This window comes from Pogona vitticeps, chromosome 12, assembly GCF_051106095.1.
Source record: "Pogona vitticeps strain Pit_001003342236 chromosome 12, PviZW2.1, whole genome shotgun sequence".
Lineage (NCBI taxonomy): Eukaryota > Metazoa > Chordata > Lepidosauria > Squamata > Agamidae > Pogona > Pogona vitticeps.
Genome location: NC_135794.1, coordinates 23,841,003 through 23,858,464, shown reverse-complemented (window position 1 = coordinate 23,858,464; position 17,462 = coordinate 23,841,003). Strand labels below are relative to the sequence as shown.

Here is a 17,462-nt window from a genome sequence, read left to right as displayed (position 1 = left end):
TGGCGAGTCTCGAGGAAACGGTAGCAGACATAAGGCATGTTAAGTATGAGTGGGGAGGAGAACACACAGAGTGACATTTAGAAGCTGGAATTATGGTGGCTGACAGTTGGAGAGGAAAAGGGGATTAGTTAAATTGGAATGAATTGAGGAGATTAACAATGGCAATCCTATTCTGTCAAAGACTTGGTCTTCTCATCAACTTTTTTTTCATTGTTCCTTCAGTAAACAAACACATAGTTCTTATCCCTAGGTAATCTTCAGCTGAACATACATGTGAACGGTTTGGATAATTACTCCTGAACGATGCTGCTAGTAGAGTAATGCCATGACACAACTTTATGTAAAAATGTTGATCAGTGGGCTTGTACATACTATATAAATCATTTTATAATGGTAGACAATGTGGCATATAAATACAGGGGCCACCCTGGCTTTTATGCTCCATTACTCAAGTGCTAAATGAAAATTCACCAAATGACAATCAAGACCTCAGACTCCATTTCAAACACTGGCCAAAGCATAATCTGAAAGACCAAGATGGAAATCTTGTATCATTCTGCTAAAAACACCATCAGTGGCATGATACTTGTACATTTTCTAGATGAGTGGTTCCCAACCTTAGGTGCCCAGATGTTCTTGGACTGCAGCTCCCAGAAATTCTGGCCAGCCTAGCTAGTGCCAAAGGCTTCTGAGAGTTTTAGTCCAAGAACATTGGACTAAATATTTTTATCCCGCTTTTCTCCTTAAAAAGGACCCAATGCATCATCTGGGGACCCAAGGTGGGAGCCACAGTTGTAGGTAAATCAACAAAGACTCTGCCACTTGAATATGAAACTCAGCTTTTCAATCTACTGGTCTCAGAACTTTTTAAAGGGCGGGGGCAGAGGAGAATGTGAAACAGCTTCTTAAAGTAATATAAAAACCCAAAACAATACCAACCTGCGATTTATTGTAGTGAAACTAAACTAATGGTTTTGGGGAAGAGCCCAAGTAAATTTTGTTAACAGACTATTCCTGCCCACAATATGGAACAGCTTAAGTGAAGCAGCTACAGCAGGAACTTTTGCCATGAAATCAGCAGGAGGCTGACTTTAGCAGCTGAAACAGGCCAGGTAATTCAGAATTTTGCCCACAGTAAAGGCCGTTAATTGGTAGTGCCATGAATTAAAATATTCATAGGAAAAGCCACTGCCTAGATATTTTATAGTGCACAGTTGTGGGCATGTGGTGATTTGAGTTCCCTGGAAATTGTACCAAATAACATTCAGGAAACATGGATTTGCTCTGGTGTATTTTAGCTGCAATGATCCAATCCAAAGTTGGTTAGTCATGTATTGAAGTTAGAATACTTGAAGTTAGAACTCGGGAAAAGGCACTTCTAAGACTACAAATCCCAGAACCTCCCATCCAAGATGGCCACATGCCAGCCTAAGTGGGAGATGTACCATGTAGTCTGAAACATGATTTTTCCAATTGCTGCACAGGATTCTAGTTAGGCATTATTTAAATGTACAAACAAACGCCTGATTACAAGTTGCACTAACTGGGCCTTTGGGGAATATCTAGGCCAAAAACGCTGGAAAGGAAAGTGTGGAAAGTGTTTTACTAAGCTTATGGTTATTCACCGATGATCTCTAAGACCACTGATCTTAGAATGATACAAAATTGATGAAGGATGAGGTATTTTTTTTAAAAAAATGTTAACCAAAGAAAAGAAAAAAAAAACCAGAGGCTTTTCTTTATGATCTATGACACATTTTGTACAAGTATTTGCATAAGCTCACTTTTGGTTTACTGAGAAAGATGTTGGTGTTTTCCAAAGCCCACTGACTATATTTTTTTTAAAAAAAACCTTAACTAAATTCCCTTAGCATCAATGTGTTTGTGATTGTGGTTGGGATAGGTTACAAAATATCTCATTATTTATCATGCTGCCCTAGGGAGAGATTTTTTAACTGCTTTTCTCTCCTACAGGGAGACACCAAATACCAAGTAAATTTGCACACCTTTGTCTGATCAGAACTATTAAACTCTCAAGTTTTTTTTCTACTTGCATTGGCTGTACTCATAAATTAATTACCATCAGGTGCATCATGTTTGTCAGCAACAGACCCGACCAGTCTGTTTTGGTGGCACCTTAACGAATCTATTGAGATAGATTGCTCCCTTGTAGATCCCATGTGAGTAACAGGATAGGTATGAAAGCAGGCTCACCTTTGGGCGAGGGCAAGCTTCAGCTTGTCGTTCTCTGTTTTCAGGTGCACATCAGCGGGACCTCCATGGGAGGCTTTTTCATCATCTGTTCCGTTCACGCTGGATGCCCGAGTTGAACATGGAGTTTCACGCCCTGACTCCTGCACAACACAAGACAGCCACTTCTTGACATTGATGTCAGGAGCACCATGCATGCTGCAAAAAAACCCTTAGGGCATCTGCCATTAGCTGGCTGACCGCAAAATAGACCTTCCATATAATAACGGAGGGATTCCCCAGCCCCACAACTCATCTGCCTGGTGGAGAATCGAAGCCCTCCTGGTCGTCCTCTATTTCTGGCAAAGCAGCCTTATATACTGCAGCTCTTGGGAGCCCCCTTGATTGATTGCCCATCTTTTAAATAGGGCCCTTTGCATCTTTTAAGTCCCTCAATACCCATAGCACCCACTGGGGATAGCTGACCTACAGGAAAGTCAGCTTCCCAGGCCCCAAGGATGCAGGGCAGGCACAGCCCCACAGAGGGCTTATGGAGGGCATCCCTCAGCCCCCACCCATGTTCTGGAGGAAGTGTTCATTTCCAGGGGCAAGGGGTGGGGGAGTCTTTATAAACAGATCTCTCAGCAAAATGGTATCATCCTGATTTCAAATTATGGTGAATCTGAGTGGACACAGAATGTCAAGATGAGAGAAAGCTGAGTTGAAGCAGTTCTCTATGAGATGCTAAATTTTACATTTTCCACTCCTGGAATTCGCCTGGTTGGGCCATATACAAGCCGCATGCAACTCAATCAGGGTAAGCAAGGATTTGCCTGAAACCCTTCTGGCTAACTGCTCTTTATTAACAATGCACCTCCAAAGCCTAAAGAGTAAGAAAAGTCTGTCTGTGAACTTATATTTCTCTTTGACCTTCGACAATATTTCTAAAGTTCTGCAGTGCTTGCTGTTAGGAATTTCTGACTTTTTCTTTCCTTGAAGCCTCATTTCAAACCAATTATTTCATTTCCTTGCACAGACCACAAACAAACAGCTTACCTGAGAATGATTGCTAGAGGTTTCTGTTTTTTCTTGTGACCGTTCCCTTGCTAGTCTGGCGGCTTCTTTTACTTCTTGAAATTTCTCAGCAAACTAGACATGGACACATGCAGGACAGTACATGAGCTTGGCCCCAAACCACATCTTATTCAAACTATATGTTACAATATTTTACACACACATGAAAGAGAGCAGTGTAAAACTGAATGTTTTTGGATGTCTCCCAGAATTTGAGAGACCGTGGTGAAGAGGATGCAAATTCTGTTTCACTGTTTAATACAGACATGCAAGCTGGCTTGGGTTCAAATTTTCAAACCTATGAGGAGCCGCGTGGGAATTGGTGCAAAGATCAGCAGGGGCATCCATTCAGCCTGCTGCTTTTTCTATGCCAGGTACAGTGGGAGTGTCCATCACTCGCCTAGCAGTGTTCATTCCCTTCCACCTGCTGCTGTCAAAGCATCCCTTTAATTAAAGGGAAATGACTATGATGTGACAAAGGGAAAAACAAAAGCCAATGGTTAATTGCAAATGTTCATTTATGAGCACATTTCTGGATGGAATGATGCTAATGCAGTTCTGTGACTGTCTGTGCATGGAATTTGTCTCTCAGCCTTATAGCAACCTATGACCTCAGGCTGCATTAAAATAATAAATCTGTGACTATCAAGTGTTGAAATTTTATTTCACAATTTAGGAGTTGACAAGCACGCAAGCATCCCATTGAAACTTAACTAATGCACGATCAGTTACCTTAAGATCACATATGTCATCGAACTATATTACCATAGTTAGGAGAGAATAGTAAGTCTGTTATGCTGAGGGACTCAAAAGCCTAATCTAAAACTAGAATCCTTTCTCCCGTGCTTACAAAAGACAGCACAAACTGGAAGAGAACCACATTTCCACTCCTCCCTCCACTCAGACACCATCTTTTATAAGACTTCTCTACAGATCTTGACATTTAGACTGCATGAAATGTTTATGATTTCTGCTTTGAGTGGGGATTAATGATAGCAACCAGGTAGGTGATGCGACAGCTTTTCAAAGATAAGCCTCCCTGGCAAAGTGCTTGCAAAAGCTTTGAAGGCCACTGCCATCTCATTCTAGGAAGTTCACACGCAACAGTAAGTCTAAGTAGCTGTGATTGCCACCAACTATCTAGCTGTCTAATTTCTGGGGATTGGGATGTTAAGAGTATTGCAACTAAATGATAAGCCAAGACTCAGTTTAGGAATATAGAAGTGTCTTTGTCAGGATGTGCATCCATACAAAATGTGAAAACGTGTGTTTGTATGCAACAAATGGCCAAATTAGACATGACACTAGCTTCACAGTTACTAAGTAATCAAACCTTTCTTCTCCAAAGTTGCAGTAGTTCAAAGCAACTTTTTTTTTTGCACAGTAAACTGGCAAATATAACCCATCCTTATCTCTTGTTGACCAATCACCAAACCAAAGTGGCTGCTACAGAGCCCATAGGGTACAGTGGATAAAGTCTTAGATTAACACTCGGGAGACTTGAGTTCAAGTCACAGTGATGCTCATCCTTGGGGATGCTCAATTAAAAGAAAGTTTGTACTAGGTTTCCATCACAATGACAAAGCCAGCTACTGTTCGGGGCATCAGCCAAGACTTTGGTAATGACCTTGTGGCTTGTAGCTTTTTCAAGGTTGTGACAGGGAAGATGGATGGGGAACTTCTGGAATGTTCAAGGGCATTACAGTCTAAGTGAGCCAATACCATCTGGAGCTACTGATGGCTGAGTGCTGTGCGTTAAAAAGGAAAAGTCAACTATGTGTCAAGATAAGTGCCTCCTTTTATAGCATAAACAAATACTGGGGCTACTGGAATTATTATCTCAGTGCAGGGCACACAGTGTGAACTCTTAGTTGTTCATTACCAAACTGCCTCTCCTAGTTCTGGAATATATTTTCTTATTGCTCCCTAACAGGGAGCCTTTGGACATATTAAATTATTTCTACAATGTTCAGATTTCTTTAGATCTGCAGGCACTGAATGCACATGGCTGGCTGCATTCACGCATCACAACAAACCATGGCTTGTGTACACAAAAACTGAGCATAGCCTCCCTGCTCCCAGGTTCTTTTTTCCACTTCTTCTGCACTTCTCTTCCAGTTTCCGATTACCCCCAAGTGACTGCTGGGTCCTCCGCAATTTATAATGAAGCTCCACGGGGAACTGTGGGTGGTGGTGGGGAGGACAGCCTATTATGACTGGGGACAGTGTTTTTCTCTGCAGAGAATCTAACGTGGCAATGTGTAGTCAACCCAGTGCTGAACCAGTGCTAAGGTTCCACCCCACTGGAATGTTCGTCTCTCTTTTTTAGGAATGTAAAGCATACCCACTAAATGTATCTCATCAGTTCAGGCTGTCTTGATTTACTGAGAACATTTCAAGCTCCTTGAGATTCCTCATCTCAAGGCAAGGCACAAGCAAGACAAGGAGCTGTTTTCCCCTCATCATCAGAGCCTCCATAATCTGTACAAACTGTCTTTGTGCAAAATGAGCAGCCCTTTGCTTTGAGAAGCAAAGCACAAACACACACACACACACACACACACACACACACAAGAAGCACAGAAGTCCAGTCTGGTTGTTAAAAATGACAAAGGATGCCCCTCTCCACAGCTTCTCATGTGTAGTAGTCCATGCAACACAGTAGCAGTCACTGTCCTTTTGCACAAGGTGTGTTACTTGCACCCAATGGGCTTATTTTATCCAAAACACTCTACTTTCCCATCAGAAAAGGAGAATTATTTTGCAGTTCCTCGTTCTTACGTGATTCCGAGTGTGGTGTAGTGGACAGAGTGATGGACTAGGCCTTTGGAGAACAGAGTTCAAATCCCCACTCTGCCATAGAAGCTCACCAGGGGAGTAGAACTGGTAACACCACTCCTTAAATATCTCACTTACCTTGAAAGTCCTACGAGGGTCGCTATAGGTCAGTTCCGACTTAGCAGTACAGCGCACGCACGCACGTACGCACGCACACATGCGCAAAGACTAGGAAAGTGAGGATTTACGTATATCCCAACTTCATTTGCGTTTGCTGTTAACTTCATCACCCGCCAGGCTAACTACAAATGGGATTAAAAGAGGGGTGAAGCTAGACGTTCTGCTCAACACCTGGATGCTGCCAAAATTGCAACTACAAGACTAGTTCCCATTCTGGCATCTAGTAAAGCATCTCATATTCCTCCCGGGAGGCTGCTAGGAGATTTTCTACTCCACACAATTGGCTGCCACTACAGCAGAGGGTGGGGGAACATGGAAGCCAAGGTAATCATGATGGCAACCAAGAATGCAAGGGAGAAGTGGGGTGGGTGGGGAAAGAGGAGATACCAGCTGTTATTTTCCATTGCAGCTTTGTGTTACTCCAGGTAAATTCTCCCCGCCCAAAGGCAAAAGGGTGAGACCAAAAATATCAGCATATGTCAGAATAAATCTTTTGTTGCTGGTAGCTCAGCCTTAGGAATGCCATTCTAGCCTTCCTCCTCCTAGGGAAGAATGGTTTTGAGAAACTAATAAAATGATGGTCTCATCGGGAAGTGGCCTCTGGAGAAGACCAGTGGGCTTATACCAGGGTTTCAGGACGATCTGATGCAGCCCTAGGGCTGACGTTTCCTAGCCCATCTTAATACCCAACGGGGCCTTACAGCAGGAGCAGAAGCTAGGCCACCTCCCACAAAATCAGTGCACAGAAACAGATGATTTTCTAGCACCTCTCATGAATTCTGGGATGCTCATTAATTAAGGGAGATTAATCACCCGCCCAAAGACAAGGTTCTGTTAATTAAGAAAACTGGCACAACTCCCAGTTTACATACAGGTCTCCCAGTGGAGCCATATGTTTGTTAGTTTAGTTCACTGAGATCAGTGCTGACTTGACACACAGGCAACAGTAACCGAGGCATCCAAACTCAGTTACCTTTGTGAGTTGTTGTTCAGATGAGAACCCCAAGCCAAACACGGTATTTGCTCGGCTGTCAGCCCACTGTCCAAACTTCTGCGACGTTTTGGTAAAGGTCATATTAGGTGTGATTGTGCTATTTATAACTACCTGCAGAAAGAACACAAAGACAGATTTTCACAAACAAGTCGAGACAACAGGTGTTAAAAAGCAGAAACTTGGAAATAGTTTGGAAATTTTCAGAAATATTCAGATAAGGATACTGGATTCTAAAATGATATTCAAGTGGTGATAGGTTTGTTCCATTCCAGACTCGTGAGAATTAGAAGTTGAAGTCTTACAAACTTATCAAAAACCAAAAATGAAAACAGCCTTCTTTGTAAAATCTGCTATGGACACAGAGTAGAACTTAATTGGGAAGAATATCTTTCAGAGGAGTTAATAAGAGCTGGTAGCCAAAATGTCTGTGATATGGTTAGCCACTTACCCAAGCAGGCCCACTCCTAGTATGTTGAGACTATACATCAGCCAGCCCACGCAGTAGTTGTGCTACTGGGATGGATAGCACATGGAGTCTGGCACACCTAAGGCTAACATTAGATTATTCAGGATGAGAAATGCTGGATAGCTCTGTGGTTTAAGTCTCTAGAGCCAAAGCTTGGGAGTCTGAGTCTCCACTGTGCCTCTTTGACAGGGGCTGGACTGATGATCCATAGCGTCCCTTCCAGCTCTGCAATTCTAAATTTATTATTACTACATTAATCAACCAGCCTCCCATCACCAAGTATAGAATGTCCCCAAGTTACAGAATCCCCGAGAGTGAAAGCAGGGCTAATTCAACAGCACAAAGAACTTTAAGACTAGAGTGTGACCGTATGCAGGGATAATAGCAGCGAGACAGCAAAGGACGCTGGCCCTTTCAGATCAGATGCAGCAACAGCTGATGTCCAGCAAATTGCTGCTTTTAAGCCATTACCTGACTGGGTGGTGGTAGCAGCCTTCAGTAAGTAAGATAAGGAGAAGAGGTGGAAATGGCTTAAAAGCTGTGAAACACAACTGCCCCCCTCCCCCATTCTGCAGAGACTTTCTTCTTTCTTAGGGCACTATTTGTTTCCCATGAGAAGACATTCCATAGATTGCTCTCCGAAAAGATCCTATAACAACTTTCCCCAAATCTGGTCATTTTCTGGATGTCTGGGACTATACCCTCCGTAATCCTCCCTCTAGGCAGACTGGTGTTTGTAGCTCAAGCTGTCTGAAGAGGGTATGGGTGGCAACAGTTACTTTGCAGCATTAATTGAGGCAGACATGGTTAGCAAAAGACTGGGATGCCTGCCGAGATGCCTGCTGACGTCCTTTAAGCACATGTGGAAAGTTTCCTTCCCCAGAAGAGGAATACGCTCCGCCAAAAGCCGAACACAATGACAGTCTGAGTGATTTGTACTAAGCTGCAATTAAAATGAACGGCAGGGGACCCGTATTGAACCTGAAGGGAAGCAAACAGGGGTTCTGCCAATCATGCTCCTAATATCCACTTCTAGCTCAGGGAAAGCCAAAGAAGGGTTGTGGTGGCAGAACAGGCAAGAGCTAAATTTGGGGAGGGATGACTGTGTAAGGCCGAGAGTGTCAGCACAGCCATCACACTAAGCCACTCCCTGCGAGGCCACTGCATGACCTTGGAAAGTTCAACAAACAGGGCCCGAGGTTTTGACAGCAGTGCGTTCTTTCAACAGCTTTACCTGCAGTTTGATAGTTTTATATGCATTTTCTTTTAAAAGGGAGGGGCTGTTTTTGATGTGAAGAGATGCTGCCTGAGCTATATCTATAACACAGGAGCTGCCACATTCAGAGTGCGTGTCCATGTCGCGCTCAGGGACAACAAATTAATTGCTCATGGGCATCCAGTTCTTTGCTCTCCCCTCTTGGTCCTGAGACTAACAGAAGCCATGCTGCAGGCGTGTTTTGCAAGGCTGACCCCAAAGCATCCTGCTGGGTGAATCTGTTGTGTCACCAAGAGCCTGGCGGGGGAATTCAAGGTTTGATGGACGACACAAGCAGCCAGCGGCTCTAAAGGCACAAATAAGGCCACTCCTTTAGAAGACATCTTCGATTTGAAGGGCTATCTCATCTGAGTCTGGTTTAAAGGTCTAGAACCTATATGGGGGGGGGGAATAGGGAATTTGAGGTTGTCCATCACTCTCAGAGAGCATTACGTGGACACCAGAGTCAACAAAGATGCAGATCGTCTCACCAAAATATCACACTGCCCTTCTGCTTTATTTATGGGGTCCACTGTACTGTTCAAAAGGGAAACCAAATTTTGCATCTTTAAAAATAAAGTGGCACATGGCATTGTACACAATCTCTGTCCTTCTCTTGGTGATGTCATGCCACTATTTCAGGGATATAGTACTTAAAGAACCACCCTAATCCTGCACCTTAGCTCTCTGAAGCGAGGGACATCTGATTATTTTCACTCATGCCTATCTTTCTGCAGGTTAAACACAATGGCTTCTTGCCCTGACTTTGCAGGAAGAATATGATAAGGGCTACACTTCTTTTTCTTGATCTTCCTTTACAATACCAAAATGCCCTCTGCTATTTCTAAATATCACCAACAGAAGTCTCTGCCCACCAGGAGCTGGGGGAGTTAAAGCAGCAGCTAAGGAACTGGAGAGCTGCTAGGTTTTGTTGCTGCTGCTGCTGTTGTTGTTAAGGGAGGTGGGAGTCAGCCCCTGTTTGCTTCTTAGTCCCAGCAGAATGAAATATGCATTGCATATTATCGACCAGTCTCCTCCTACTGTTTCTTCAAGCCTTATCAAATACAACGCCGGTGGCTTCAACATCGAGCCATTTTCTCCTCCCCACTCCCTCACCAACCCTCTCAAATGCTGCTCTGACATCCTAGTAAAAGATATTGCTCTGACGTGGATCCTACAGGCGCAGACAATTAAAAGGGAGATGCAGACGAGTATCTTCTTTATGCCTTGCTGAAGCCATTGGAACTCTGCTAGAATAAGGTTCAGGAAAGGATCCAAGAAAGGCACTGTCATTTGCAAACCCACGCTGGATATGACAGCGAAGTGGAATCCCTTTCCTGCACACCCACTCAGGGGCTTAATACGCTTGATAAATGAGAGCCCTGTTCAGCGCAGTGCTTATTGGATTTTTCACTTCCTCTCCCTGTTCTCCGGATGCATCATTGATTGCGTCGTTCAGAGAGCTCTGTGCACACCAGAGTACCAATGGCCAGCACAGTTTGGTTTGCTGTTTCTTTTTTTGCTTCTGCATCTAGCCCAAATAACAGCCCTGTGCAAATCTGATGCACGGTTAGTTTCATGCGCCCTGCTTTCCAAGCTTATTTTCCCATTTCCATGCCTCTGGGGTAGTGGATGATCTAGCCAAGCCCATTCTGGCTGACAGCAACCCTAACAGGGTTTTGGGGGTGCGTGAGATGTCAAGAGCGTGGATTGCCACTGCTGCCACCCCACCTACCTCCTGTGAGCATCCATGGCCAAACAAGGGTTTTAATCCAGTTCTCCTGAATCTTTATCCAACACTGTGTCCGTGACACCACAATGGCTCTTAACTGTATGACATGACCTCCGTTAAACCCCAAGCTGACGAGTAGATGACAAGATCCTTGCACTCAGTACTACAAAAGCAGACAAGAACACCCGCTTTCCCTTTTGGGATAGTTATTTAGAAACTAAATGGCAGCAATGAAGGATCGATGGTGGTGATGATTCCCATCAACAGTGCACTGGAACGAAATTTACAAGCAGGCACCTGGTAGGATAACCAGGTGGCGATTATCTGCTAGGTAGAAGACCTATATTCCTTGCCCGGGGCCCTTCTTTTACAGAGATGTATTTTCTATGTGGCCTTATGCTGTGCTTTGGTTACTGTGCAGCTTAAGTGTATTTTTAGCAATGAATATCAGTTTTATTGTTCATAGGACTTTAACTGTATTTAATTGCTTCAGGGATCTTGTTTTGTTTGAAGTGCAAAGCAGTAAGTTGCAAGCAGAAATAAGTGCATCTGCTCAACAGGCCAGAATTATGTCTTCCCATTACCTCTCAACAGAAGACTATAAAGAGCAGCCTCAGTTTGATCAAGGGATATGGTTCATCTTCACCAACCATTACATCTAATCTCAAATAAGACAAGACAAAAATCACAGATGGAGCAAAAGACCATCCCAATTGATTGTGGTTGGCCATGATTCATCCTGAAAGGCAGTGACATTTACCGTGTTTTGCTTCCAGATTACCCAGCTAGAACCCATGTGTTTGACAATCATTTCTCCTTTCACACAACCGGGGGGGGGGGGGGGGGGGAGAGAATCTTATCCATTTATTTCTCTGCTGCCTCTTCACCTGTGGAGCTTTATTTTTAAAAAAATAAAAATGAAAATGAAACCTAATTTAAGGAACAAATTTATGGAGTCCAATGAGCAACCTCTCACATGGAAATGAACTCTGCCCTGATACAAATCCTGGGAAAAAATTAACCATTGGGAGATATAAACAAAACATTGAAAGGTACAGGAAAAGGCTCTGGTCATCATTGGGCTCTCTTTGCATCATCTGCAGAGTGAGAAAAATGCCAGCACCCCCAGGGCGGCACCCAGTACTTTTACAGAAGCAAAGGCTGTGTCTGGGACAATGCTTAACATTCCTTCTGAAACAAGCGATGATTTGCTTCCAGGTTTCATTTTCACAAGTTATTTCCCACCATTAAACAGTGTGCAATGTTTCTTTTTTCGCAGCTCAGAAGGTGAACAGTTTGGGGTGTGTGTGAGAGACAGGAGGGGTGCAGGGAGAGACTCGTTGGAGATATTCAAAGAGAAACTTTCCACCACTCCTTTAATTGAGACACTCACAGGATCAGCAGGTTCTTCTGGTGGACCAAGTCAAGCAAAGCCAGGGTGTTCGCTGTTCCCGCATGAATAGGAAGACAAAGATCAGCTCATGAGAGCATAAGCCATTGCTCATATTTTTAACACTAGGATACAGGAGCCTTGGGCAATCCAGAAACCTTTCTCTGTCTGAAAAATATGCAGCTTGTGAGCTGAGGAGGGAAGCAAATGCACTCACACGTATATCTTCCCATGGAGCTGGCTGTTGCCCATTTCTCACGTTCAAAAGGGTCCTCAAAGACTCACATATTCATTACAGTTACACCATGAGTTTTTGCAAGTTAGAGGCACCTATTGAGGGCATAAGCAGCTTTATGCATCTGCTGAAGGATGCTGTGGTCTGCAAATGTTTATGCCTCCATAAATGTTTGCCAAAAAAGTAGTCATTGTGGTCTTTCTCAGAAGGCTGCCAAAACAAAGGACTGTAGCCCTTTGAAGATTAAGAGATCAATGACAGTCTATTCTTTGGTGGATCAAGATCCACTTCGTCCAAAACAGGTAGGGCATGTAGATGTTCACTCTATTTACTCCCTGGTGGTGAGATTCATGTCCAGATGGTGACATAGATATTAGGCAAAGAGACAATGGTTTTTTAACACAGGAGTGGGACTATCAAAGTAATGGATTCTATGCAGGGTGACAAGCTAAGTACAGTTGGCTGTCAGAGGACTTATTGATTGGAAGGAGATCATAGTCTGTTAAGAGACAGAACTGTTTCATGCCCAGAATATATTGCAGAAAGCCAGTCTATTTATTTATATTCATCATTAAGGTATTAAAGTATGTATTCTGCCTTTTGATGTATGGCTTGTCTACATTTTAAAGAGGTAGCTGCATCAGAGGCTGAGTACACAGGCATTTAGCCTCTTGTTTGATCCTCTGCAGGAGTGGGCTGGTTTGTGCCTAAAGAAAACAATCAGACAATATCTCTGCTGGAGTGGACTAGTCTGACCCTAGATCATTCCTATCCACAGCTTTCTGGCTCCTGTCAGGGGCTTCTACTTTTTTGGTGCACGTTGGCTCGCTCTCTTTTGGTCCATTTCCAGCACATGTGGCCACTGGAAACTAACCAAAAGGCTTCCTTTTTGATTTGCCAATATTGTGAAGTGGCTTAATAGAGCCACTTCAGGATATTGGCTAATTAAACACTCCTTGTGCTCCTTGGCAGAGGGGAAAAGGAAGTGTTGTTTTTTAGCCTCCATTAGAGCAGCAAAAACGTGCTGCATCATTTATATTAAAAATGTTTTCTTTCCCTTACCTTAAAGGGCTGGTTGAGAAATGGCCCACAGCCAAATCCACCAGCATGGAGCACGAGGCCATGTGTGCTCCACACCCTGTCTTGCTCCCCAAAATCTATTTTGCTATTCTCAAATGTGTTGCGAGGTGCTATCCTGCTGCCAGTTGTAACTTAAGATTCAACTCTGCCTCCAGTTAGATTCTGTGCATGGAGTGGAGCATCCTTGTCTCCATAGCTTTAGGCAGCACTGTGTCTTAGAAGGGGCCTGGTGGGAGGAAAGGGCTGTGAATACGTGGCTGTTTGAGGGAGGCTCCTTTGCCTTGAGTAACTGCATGGCCCTGGGGGTTTAGCTGATGAAACCTCTGTTGTTGCTATAGCACTGTGGTTGGAGCACCTAAACTTCTCCCTAGAGGCCAGAGTGGTGGTTGAGAGGATGGGAAGGTAGATCCCTTATTTAGATCAGCAGCTGGCAACCTTGGCAGATGGAGAGAAGAGAAGCAGGATGGAGAAACGCTGAAATGAGAATGCTCCAATGAGGAATTTAAATTTGTTGTTTTAAATTGTTACACACTCTGCTTCTATGTGAGCTGTCAAAGATTGCTTTCCCTCTTGCGTCCAAATGTTATATAATTCAAATAACTAAGTACTGTAATGTTCAGATCGTTACAGCATGAGCAATGTTATCAAGATTATTATCCTTGTTCTCCAACAGTGCATTTCAGCATGTGAGAAAAGCAGGACACTGTTGGTTTGCTAGTCTAAATTGCTCTATTTTGTTTTTTTTTTATTCTTCTCAAGATGCCTTAAAACAGAGGGCTGCCTGGAAAAGGTCCTGCAGCAAAGTGACAGCCAGCAAATTTATGGTGGCATAAGCATCCATAGCAGCAGCATCCCTAAAGCACCAGAAGCCGCTCTCTTTTGCTACAATGGGCTGAGGTGGCCGTTCTCCAGAAATTCAGCCAGACACACCAACCTGGTGTGAGAGAGTGGTGAAGGATGCCCCTGGGCAGCCGACACGTACGTTGTCACGTTGGTTCCTGCAATGCAGCTGGAGGCTTATGTCACAGCCTTTAAAGCAGTGTCCTATAGCAGCCAAGGGCACCGAAGCTGATTCCTGTTCTTCCTCCTGCTTTTTTAAAAGCTACCTGACTCTATCCTTTTCTGTAGGTTTTTCCCTGTACCTTTTTTCCTCATTCCCACAATTCCACAAAAGGAATGTTCTAAGGCAATGTACGCTTCCGTCCATCTGGGAAGTCAGCTGTCCTTTTAATACCCAAAGTTCTCGACAGAGCATCATTGTGGGGGTACTGCAGGAAATTCACAAGGATGCTCCCTTAGATCCAGCCAGGTATTCTAGAGAGCTCCATCTGTTTCTGCCCAATGAGCATGCAGCAGAAGACGGGTGCATGGATGGCCAAAGGCAAACTCCATCCGTTCTTGGTGACCTGGTAAGTTACCAAACCTTGGGGCAATTTATGGCTAATTTCCACCTGTTTGAATAATAGCAACATCTTTGAAAGTCCCACTCTCCAATAAAATATAATAAACCCCCATTTGGCCATGGAAATCTTAAAATACTCCTGGAAGCACCCACATACCTCAAAATCCCTGTTAGGGTCACCATAAGATGGAAGGAGCATGAAAACACACAAAACAAAATCAATTCCAAGCTCTGGGAGGAAAATGCAAGGCTGTTCTTTACAAACCTGCAGTCTGCATATCCCAAATATGTATGTTACCATGTCAAAGTAATAGATATATCAAGTGGCTATGGCACATTGGCAGACGTTTGGTTCTTTCCATGTTTTTGTTATACAAACTTTTAAGAATCCCCCCAAACTAAATTATTGAGATGTAATTTTTTAAAAAAAACCCACACCACTTCAAGGATTTAAATCAGATAAATAAATAACATGCTGCTATTGGTGTAAAATATATACGAGCAGGAAACACACATTTCCCTCGGGTTTTCTAGGTCAATAGCAGCAAAAAGGATCAAGCGCTTCCAAGCAATCTGTTCACAATGTGGGTAAATGTCGAGGAACCATTACAAGCCATAGAAATCTTGGACTTGATGCCTATTAATAATGTCACAGCTGGAGGAGGATGGAGGAATACACGAGGGATCCCCACAGAGGCATGAAGTTATAAAAGGCATGTAACTAGAACAAGCCATTCTTCAATAGGATTGCCATATGTGCCCCATTAGAAACTAATTTTGAGGAGCAAATATGCCTGACCTTTCACAGTTATTTGTCACCAGCGGAACCAAGGAATCCATGGACCTAGAGAACTAGCACTATGATCAGCAAACCAGCATCTAGTGAGGTATTTCAATCTGCTGGAAATCAGATGATGTTCTGCAGTGCTAGGCCAAAAGACATAACAGCATGACATTTCTTCCCACAAGGAAATAAGGTTTGTTCAACATCTGAATAGCAAATAGCTACAAACTTGATTTGTACAGTACTTCTTTTTTTAAAGGAATGACACACTGGGAGAATTAAAAAGATAAATCTCAAAATAATAAATCTAGACAAAGAGATAGCAGCAGCCCTGACTGTCAGCATTTTGGAAGTCTGCACGTCATTCCAGTGGTGCCACTAACTCTCCCCACCCCAGCCCTCCAAAAAAAAAAGAAGGGAAAACAAGGAGAGCGTCAAGGCGATGAGCCACATTCCCCCACAATGAACACCTGGAGCATCTGTGCCCTTTCCACTCCGAAAGCAGGATGGCTGAGAGAGGCATGGTCTATATATAATTATGCATGAAGAAAAAACTTTCTCAACTCTGAAACTCAAGGTCACCCAGTATAATTAGTTCACAATGAATACTGCCAAGACAAAAGGAACTAAGCAATATTTAACTGGCAGGGCTCCATCACTGTCTTGTCACAGGAGGGGCTCAATGGAAACCTAGGAAATGCTGCTGCTCTCCAGTGAGACGTGGTTATTCTTCAATCCCTGGCTCCTCCAGTTTGTTTTAGCAGGATTGCATGCCGCGGAGCACTTTTGGAGTGCTGGAAGCCCCCCTCCCCAGGGGAGACAAGAAGCCCTCCAGAAGTGGCTAGTTTTGCTCTGTGCATCTGTCTCACTTCCCAACCCAAAATCAAAACCAGCAGTGCCCATCTGGGAATGCTGTCACCACTCCTGTTCTTTTACCATTTTGAGCCACCTCTGCACCGGGTGCGACCGAGTGGCAGGTGCTTCAGTTGTAGGATCTCTCCATGGGTCAGAGGGCTCCCCACCCTATAAGAGATTATAGGGTGGGGAACAGTGAGGCTAAACCATGTCCCCATGTCTCCTGTATCTGCTTCCTTTTTCCCTGTGAGTTGGGACCCACTCAGAAGGAGAGCTTTCTCTGCGCTAGCAAGCCTCAAAGAACACTTGAATGTCCTTGGCCTTCCAGACCTTCAGCATCTTTTAAGCTCTGATGTGAACTGAAAGGAGCAGCTGGTCCTCTCTGTGATGCTCAGAAGTTAAACTGTCAGAGGCTCCCTGATTCACTCCCATTGTGGCTTGGTACAATAGATAACTCGACTGAAACACAAAAGGAGGAGGAGTTCAGACAGTCTTGTCCTCAGCATGTCTCCCAAAGGCACTCTCCAGTCTCCCTCCTTCTTTTAGGTCACTCTTGTTCTGAAGACATAATAATGTAGGTCGCTTTTAATGAGCTGCCTGGTGTGTGGTCCCTCCCTGCATCCCCCCCACCCCTGTATTCTCAGGGATAATTTTCACAAGCCCATCTCTCCCCACGTTATCTAATCTTTTTGTTAATTCTCTCTTCTCCTTCCCCAACCATGTTAGGCTTTTTCGTGGGTAATGCAGATGGCCTCTCCTATAGCGGGATGGAGATCACTGTGGCAGATCTGACTTGGGATGTGGCAGCACTAAAACACAGTGCCAGGGCTGCCTCCAAACTGATCTCTAAGACCTTTTAAACCAGAAGGCGCTTTTCCTTTCCTGCCTTTCTTTCCCCCATTTATTTTACTATGAATGGTCAGCGGGAGAAAAACTGCACTTTCTGTTTCTTACTATATAATGACATTGCTCTGTTCCTGCATTTTGTGTGTGTTTTTAATGATTCCATAATCATTATTCATTAGCAGTTATTTGCTGATCATCCCT

The 17,462-nt window shown here is 43.8% G+C and overlaps 1 protein-coding gene across 2 annotated transcripts in view; it reads right to left on the bottom strand.

Moving 5' to 3' along the window:
* Window positions 1-17,462, bottom strand: part of HOMER2 (homer scaffold protein 2) — a 50,085-nt gene that overhangs the window by 12,039 nt on the left and 20,584 nt on the right. For both annotated transcript variants that reach the window (XM_020790165.3, XM_072981612.2), the window contains exons 3-5: window positions 7,196-7,327; window positions 3,247-3,339; window positions 2,215-2,354 (exon numbers count right to left, since the gene is read on the bottom strand). In XM_020790165.3, the coding sequence (XP_020645824.3) occupies window positions 2,215-2,354; window positions 3,247-3,339; window positions 7,196-7,327 (365 nt within the window). The remainder of the gene's footprint in view (window positions 1-2,214; window positions 2,355-3,246; window positions 3,340-7,195; window positions 7,328-17,462) is intronic.